Source organism: Falco biarmicus, chromosome 5, assembly GCF_023638135.1.
Source record: "Falco biarmicus isolate bFalBia1 chromosome 5, bFalBia1.pri, whole genome shotgun sequence".
Classification (NCBI taxonomy): domain Eukaryota; kingdom Metazoa; phylum Chordata; class Aves; order Falconiformes; family Falconidae; genus Falco; species Falco biarmicus.
The window spans coordinates 5911636-5919288 of record NC_079292.1 but is presented as its reverse complement, the minus strand read 5'-3'; the positions used below and the strand labels follow the sequence as shown (position 1 = coordinate 5919288).

Here is a 7653-nt window from a genome sequence, read left to right as displayed (position 1 = left end):
AATAAATGCAAGTATAGCACGCATATGCCATTATGTGGAGAAACTTGCTAAAAACTTATTTAAATGTGACTTAGAGACAGCCAAAAGGTAGGAAGTCTAACACACGCACACACACACACAAAATAAAATAAAAAATTGCTTTCTTTATCTGAGAAATCTGCATCATTGGCTTTTGGAGCGGGGTGGGGGGTGGGGGGGTGGGGGGGTGGGTGTGTGTGGAAATCTGTAAACACAAAACCGCCTGAATCCTTCAGCTGCTCAATAAACCGAATGCTTTAGTTTGGTTCCTCTGCAAATAACAGTGGTCTGCTGGAGAGGTAGTAACTTTTATAGCCCAACCGATCTAGCTTCAAAAAACACATTCTGGGATGTGAAGGGTTGAAACCGTGCCTGAAAACTTGACCTTTACATCATCTGGCCTGATCTAATAAAAGATATTACCTCCCCTTAGAAGCCCTTGCTTTGTTTATGGGCATGACTGCCCGCGATCACTGCACTGCTATTAGCAGACAATGCCAACTGCAAGGCTCTCCCGGTGCCCGGGGTGGGACAGACTGCCAGCTCGCCAGGCGACTGTCCCAGGGTACCCTCCCGCTAGGGATCCCCGTGCAGCACCGCCAGCTCCAGCCTCACCGCTTTCCCCGGGGGCCGTGAGGCGCTGCCACGCTGCGCCCAGGGCTGCGGGGGTGCGAAGGAGGTGGCGGTGCCGGGGAAACGGAGGTGCCGCCTGCCTCGGTGGCGGTGACCCCGGGCGGGCCGCAGCCTCGCACCTCCGCACGCCATTTCTCCGCTTCAGCGCCGCTGGGTAGCGGCTGCAGGAGCAGCGACTCATCAGGTATTGTTACCCACCCCGCACCGCACTCATTAATTCCTAAACCAGCGCAGACACTCGGCCAGATCCCCGGAAGGCCCCGGTCTGTCCTCGCCCCCCGGGCTCTCCCAGCTGCCTCGGTCTCCCCTCAGGCGAGGCCGGCGCCGGGGGCCTCACGGCGGCAGCGCCCCAACAAGCGTTAATCGCCCGGCCGGGCGCGGAGGCAGGAGCCTCACGGGAAGCTTCCTCGGAAAAGGACACTTAAAAGCTGCCCCGAAGGCGGCCGGGGCGGGGGAGGCCGCCCCCCGCCAGCCCGCGCCCCGATTCCTGTTGATGCAGCGCCCCCTGCGGGGCGGGGCGGGGCGGACGGCCGAGGCGCCGCGGGCCCGGACCGCGGCAGGACCGGGGCAGCCGGGCGGTTTCGCGTCCTTGGCCGGCGCGGCGCCCCAGCGGGAAGGGGGAGGGGAGGGGAGGGAAGCCCTCCGCTCCCCCGAGGCGCGCCGCCGGGGCACCGGCGCCCGCCGTCGCGCCGCATCGGCCCCGCGGGGCTTCCGCAACACAGGAGCTGACTGACAGAAGCAGGCGCGGAAGGCGGGCGCCCGGCGCCCCCCGCCCTGGCACGCCGCCGGGCCGCTGCGAGGCGAGGGGCGGGGGGCGGCGGCGGGGAGCAGCCGCAATCGCCGGGGAGGGCGGGGGGAGCGCGACTTCGGCGAGCACCGCGTCTTTCTGAATTAAGGGGGCTTCCACAGGCCGCGCCCGGGGCCGCAGGCGCCGCAGGCCGGGGCTGCCGGAGCCGCAGCGGCCCGACGTGCCCCAGCGATGGCGGCGCTGGCAGCGCCCCGCCCCCGCGCGGCCCCAGGCGCAGCGTCTCGGCCAGGGCGCGCGGCGCGGCGCGGAGCGGAGCGACCTTCCCGCAGCCGCGGGGCGGGGCCGGGCCGGGCCGCCGCGGCATTCCCGCCCTGCCACCTGGCCCCGCTCCGTCGCATGCAAATGAGGCCCCTCCTCATTGGCCGCGCCGGTAGCCCTTTGAAAAGGCGCCCCGCTATTGGCCGCACGGAAATGTTAACGCAAATAGGAGAATCTCCCCCCCCCCCCGCCCTTTTTTTTTTTATTTTTTTTTGCCGCTAATGTGTGATGCGTTCCTCAGACAGTCTGTAACTCTGCGCGCCGGTTACTACAAATAAGTAGTTCCCAGCCCCCCGCCCTCCCCCCGCCCGCCCGCAAGATGGGGCGGGACAGGAGGCTGCAGTCCCGGCCGCCGCACCGCGGGCGCCCCGGCGCGGAGGGGAGGGGGCCGCTGGGGCGTGGGGGAGAGGTGTTTCCCCCTCCCCCGCGGAGGGATATCCTCGGCGCGCTCGCCGCGCTCTGCCCGCACCAAAATATTGGGAGTTAAGAGGCGGCTCAGCGGCTCCGCCGGCTCAGAAGCGCGCGGGCAGGCACGGCGGTGGCGCGGCTCCTGCGCCCGCCACGGCTCCACTGCGGCGCCCAGCCCGCTCCCCGCCGCGGCGGCCCCCGCAGGGGCGGGCTCCACGCGCGGCCCCGCAGCCCCCGCGCCCGCCTGCCTCCGCGGAGCACTCTGGTCCTGCCTGCGCGCGCCCTGCGCGGGTCTCGGCGGTTAGAAGAGGGAGAGGAGGAGCTGCGCCCTCGCCGGCTGCCTTTCGCCGGAGGACTCGGTGCGACCGCCGCGTGGATCCGCGCCGGGGGGGATCCCCCAGGACTCCGTCGGTGCCCGCTCCCGGCCGAGGAGGGAGCAGCGCGGCAGGTCTCGGCGGCCCGCCGTCCCCAGCCGGCTCCGGAGAGCGGAGAGCCGCACCGCGCCGCCGAGCGCGCAGCCGGGAGGCCGCCGGCGGTGCCACCGCGGGGGACTCGCCGTCCCCCCCCTTCGGAAGATGTTGCTCTCCAAGTTCGGCTCGCTGGCTCACATCTGCAGCCCCACCAGCATGGACCACTTGCCGGTGAAGATCCTGCAGCCAGGTACGGCGGGGCCGGCGCCGGGGCTGGGGTGTCCCCCTGCGAGCGCAGCGCGTCGGGCGGGGCGGACCGGCCCCCCGCTACCCGCGGGGCTCGGGACCGGCTCCCCGCAGTCCCCCGAAACTTCGGGGCTTGCTTGGGGTTTTTTAGTGTGTTCTTGTGGGTTTTTGGGGCTTTTTAAAAATTGAAGAAGACAATTTACTTAAAACCAGTAAAAGCCTGGGGCAGAATTGGGGCTGCGCATCATACGCGTCCCCCGGGCAGAGCACTTGGGGGCTTTTGTTATTAGCGGGGTTTTTTTGGTTTTTCTTGTTTTTGTTTTTTTTTAAATTTTTGGCGAAGCGCAGCGCGGCTGCGGACACTGACGCGGTGCGTTTCCCTCTCGTTTCCCCAGTGAAAGTGGAGAGGGAGCCGTTCGATAAAGTCTACCAGGTGGGCTCTGTGCTGGGCAGCGGGGGCTTCGGCACAGTCTACGCGGGGAGCAGGATCGCCGACGGCTTACCGGTGAGGCGCGGGGCGGCGCGGGGGGGGCGGCGGGCGGGAGCGCGGCCCGGGCGGGGGACGGCGGGCGCGGCCCGGCCCTCCGCGGAGAGGCGCAGGCTGCGGCCGCCCCGCCGCTCACGGCGCCTTCTCTCCAACCCGCCCCGCAGGTCGCCGTGAAGCATGTGGTGAAGGAGAGGGTGACCGAGTGGGGCACGATTGTAAGTACCCGGGGGAGGTGGCGGGGGGGCTCCGAGGGCGCTGCGCGGCCGCGGGACTCCGCCGCGGCGGGGCTATTGTGTGGGCGGCGGGGCCCGCCCCGCTGGCGCGGCCTCTGCGTCGGGAGGGAATTTGGCGGGGGTTCGCCGCCGCAGCGCCGCGCCCGCCCCTCGGACTGCGGCAGCGGCGGAGGGGGCCCGCCGGCCGCGCCCTCCTCCCCGCCCTCCGCCCGCCCTCCCCTCGGCGCGGGGGCGCCCCGGGCCGCGCCGCCCCCCGCTGACCCGCGCCCCCTCTGTGCCCAGAGCGGCGTCATGGTGCCCCTGGAGATCGTCCTCCTGAAGAAGGTGGGCTCCGGCTTCAGAGGGGTCATCAAGCTGCTGGACTGGTACGAGCGGCCCGACGGCTACCTGATCATCATGGAGCGGCCCGAGCTGGTGAAGGACCTCTTCGACTTCATCACGGAGAAGGGCGCCCTGGACGAGGAGACGGCCCGCGGGTTCTTCCGGCAGGTGCTGGAGGCGGTGCGCCACTGCTACGGCTGCGGCGTGGTGCATCGGGACATCAAGGATGAGAACCTGCTGGTTGACCTCAGGACAGGCGAGCTGAAGCTCATCGACTTCGGCTCGGGGGCCCTCCTCAAGGACACGGTTTATACCGATTTCGACGGTACGTGCCCTCCCCGCAGCCGGGGCAGCCCCTGGGCACCGGCGCTGGCCGGAGCCCCGCACCCCTCCCCGGCGGTGCCCCCCCGGTAGCTGCCCCCCGTCCCGTCCCTGGCGCCTGGCAGGAGCGAGCCGTGCCTCTGACGCAGGGGTTCATATCAGGTCTATCGGTAATGGAAACCTTTGGACCCAAAGCGGCTTAGGGGTGTTCAGTTGCGTAGGAAAGAAGTGATTCCAGGCAGTGACGCAGCAGTTTATGTTTCCCTGTCTTGGAAAAAGCAGTTTTTTTCCTAGAGGGCGATCTGTTTACATGGAGGCTTCACCAGTGTCGGATGTTTCCATGTGTGGATGTGCAGTTTTTATATGCGGCACTTTTTTTAATTTGGAGCGGTAGCCCCCCCCCTCCCCCCCTTTCCACCAATGTCCTGGAAATCCCGCATTGCAGATTTCAAGGCAATGGGGATAAATACGCTCCCTCAAAATGACTTGATGCTAGCTCCGGGGCCGGGTGCCACCCTTTACAGAGGGGAAAGGTGAAAATAAGCCTGTGTGTGACAGAAGGGAGTCTTTCCCCCAGTCCTTGGAGAGTAACTGATGTAACAGGGGACTCTTCCCCTGCTTCCCCCCCCCCCCCCCCCCCCAGCTGCCGCATTCGCATCTGTTTGTTGTGAAACCCGAAGCCCAGCCGCACGTGACCCTCAGCATCACGAATTCCCGGTTTTGTTTGGTATCCAAGGAGCCCGCAGGCACCCGGGGGGCGGGTTGGGAAAAGCTGCCGCATAGAAGCCCGGGGGGGGGTGGGGGTGGGTCGGGGCGGTAAAAACATAGAAATTTTAAGCGGCCCTTTTTTGTTTACTGCCTTGCAGGATTGGATAAAGCAGATTAGCCCCATGTAATACGGGTAGACCTGGGTTTCACCTTCTTGCCGCCCTCTCTTCTCCTCCCCGCCAGCCCCCTTTGTCCTTTTGTGTCTATTTTTGGTGTGATGCTGCAGACGCCACGTGGTCAGTGAAAGGGAGCTTGCCTCAGTAAACAGTCAGCTGATGGGGCTGTGTTATTCCTTGCAACAAAATAGCACAACCGGATGGGCCAAGTCTGTTGATGGTGTAACCCTGCAGATGACCTGAAATTACACCACTAATGGCTTTGGCCCATAAGAAATTTAAAGCCTTTTTTTTTTTTGACTCAGAAGTGACAAATTATGAATTTCATTTAGCCCTACTAGAAGAAGCTGAACAATAGGGAAGTGCTCCAAACCTTTAATTTTTTTTTTACTTGCTTTTAGGAACGAGAGTATACAGCCCTCCAGAGTGGATCAGATACCACAGATACCATGGAAGGTCAGCAACAGTATGGTCTCTGGGAGTTCTGCTGTATGATATGGTTTGCGGAGACATCCCTTTTGAGCAAGATGAAGAAATCTTGAGGGGGCGATTATACTTCAGGAGAAGAATTTCACCTGGTGAGTTCTATAGGGGTCAAGTGGGGGTTTGTTTTTTGTTGTTAGGGGTTTTTTTTTGCAATAGTCCTGGACGTTTGAGCTTGTATGGGTGGATTTTTTTATTCAGGGTTGATTCTTTTTTTTTTACTTTTCTAGTCTAAAATTGCTTTTTTCTGTTTGTTTGTTGCAGAATGTCAACAGCTGATCAAATGGTGCCTTTCACTGAGGCCTTCAGACAGACCAACACTTGAGCAAATTTTTGACCATCAATGGATGCACAAATCTGAAGTAGTGAAGTCTGAGGACTGTGACATAAGGCTACGGACCCTTGATACTGATGTATCTAGCACAAGTTCAAGTAATGAGAGTCTGTGAATTACTAAGGACCTCGCACTGGGAGGGGAGCTACAAGCAGAAAGACCACAGTGCTGCTGCCAATACGTAGGAGGGGCTAGAAAAATACATTCATTATTCTGTAGTTGAATCTTTGTCTGAGGGACTTGATTTTATTTTCCCCCTTTGCTGGTTTCTGCTTTGGAATGAGAGATTTCCTTTGGAAACGCTAATGTTTGGGAGTTGCAGGCCAGTACTTAGTCAAAGACTGACCTTACTAAGAAAGCAGTGACCTCTTGAATACATGGTAAACTTTTTTGCTCTCATAGAGCCTGGACTAGATTTTATTTGCTTTTGAGTGCCTTTTTGAAAGCTGCTTCAGTGGGACTTTCTTTTTTGAGCTGTGTATGTCCAAAGAAGATCCAGTTCATTATAGGAATTTGCTTCCTTTAGACTCAGTGCTGGAGGAAGCAGCTCCTATGATGCATTGGAGAACATGTTCGGTGATTGAATGAAGTAGTCCCATCCGCTGGTGATGGAATACTTGAACACAGACATTTCACTCCTGCCCCCCAGCCCTTTCCAAATCCAACCCACCTCTGCTGCTCAAAATATTTCCTATAGCCTGCACAGAAATATGAACAGGTATATCAGCTTTTTATCAGAAACATTTATTCATGTTTCCTTTCATCATCTCTACCATTGGGCATGAGAAGCCCCTTTCTCAACTCCCCCTGGCCTTTTGTCACCCTGCGAGTCTTAAAGTGTGTATGGGCATGTTGAATGCACAATCAATGCAATATTCAAGGACTTTACTTTTTTTTTCCATACCTGTATAATATGTTTCTGTAAACTTGTTTTTTCCCATGTACTATAGTTATTTATTGTTTGGAGTTTAGAAGACCTCCCACAGGTTTCAGCTGTGGCTATTTATTTGGTTAATTTATTTGGTTAGAGTTATTCAACACTGTGCTTTCCCCTCCTTCTCCCCATGGGAATTCTAGTGGTTTGCCCATGGTACTTTTTTTCTGCATTCCTGTCAACTTTTGTTTAAAAAAAAAAAAAAAAAAGACAAAAAAATTTTCTGACCTTATCAGTTTTTGTTGAAAGATGGAAAATTGTTGTACAAAGTCTAATTTAAGGGAAATAGAATGACTTTTTAAAGTTTTAGTCAGTATGCCTTTTGTCTGGTATTACTGTACCAGAAATGTAAAGTAATGCTGTTTGGAAGGGTTTTAAATTATTGACATTGTACAGTCTCCGTGCATTGGCTCTGGAAGGTAGAGTGGCAGAGTCATAAACCTTAATTTATTTTAATAGCTGTGTTTCTGTGATCTGGTTGCATTTATGCAGCTTGGATTTGGATTTTTTTCTTCAGTTTAACAGTGTGAAATGTATGGAGATCATATTTTTTATACAGGTATTTCAATTAAACTTTTTTTGTATATAACAGTTCTGTGTTTGTGTGCTCACTTCTGTTTTCACCGTTACTTTTGGTGCCAGCTGGGGAACACTTCCTCCGTTACCTTCTCTAGCTTGTAAAGGTCTACAGCAGCTGTCCATGCCATTAAGCAGTGACCGTTTTGGAAGAATTAATCCCTCCTCTTGACTGTGTCTGCTTGATGGCTGTATTTGATGTCGAACTGCAGAAAGTGTATGATATAACACTGCACTAATGGCCTGCATAGAAGGGAGCTGCCCAGTAGTTGTGGGATTTTTAACTGTAAACACTGAAT

The 7653-nt window shown here is 58.0% G+C and overlaps 1 protein-coding gene across 1 annotated transcript; it reads left to right on the top strand.

Annotated features, from left to right (window-relative positions):
• Positions 1–2097: 2097 nt before the first annotated feature.
• PIM3 (Pim-3 proto-oncogene, serine/threonine kinase) lies at positions 2098–7369 on the top strand. Its single transcript, XM_056341542.1, has 6 exons — positions 2098–2785; positions 3177–3286; positions 3433–3483; positions 3784–4147; positions 5429–5605; positions 5775–7369. The coding sequence occupies exons 1-6, from the start codon at positions 2701–2703 to the stop codon at positions 5957–5959; spliced, it is 972 nt and encodes a 323-aa protein (XP_056197517.1). The 5' UTR covers positions 2098–2700; the 3' UTR covers positions 5960–7369.
• Positions 7370–7653: the final 284 nt, after the last annotated feature.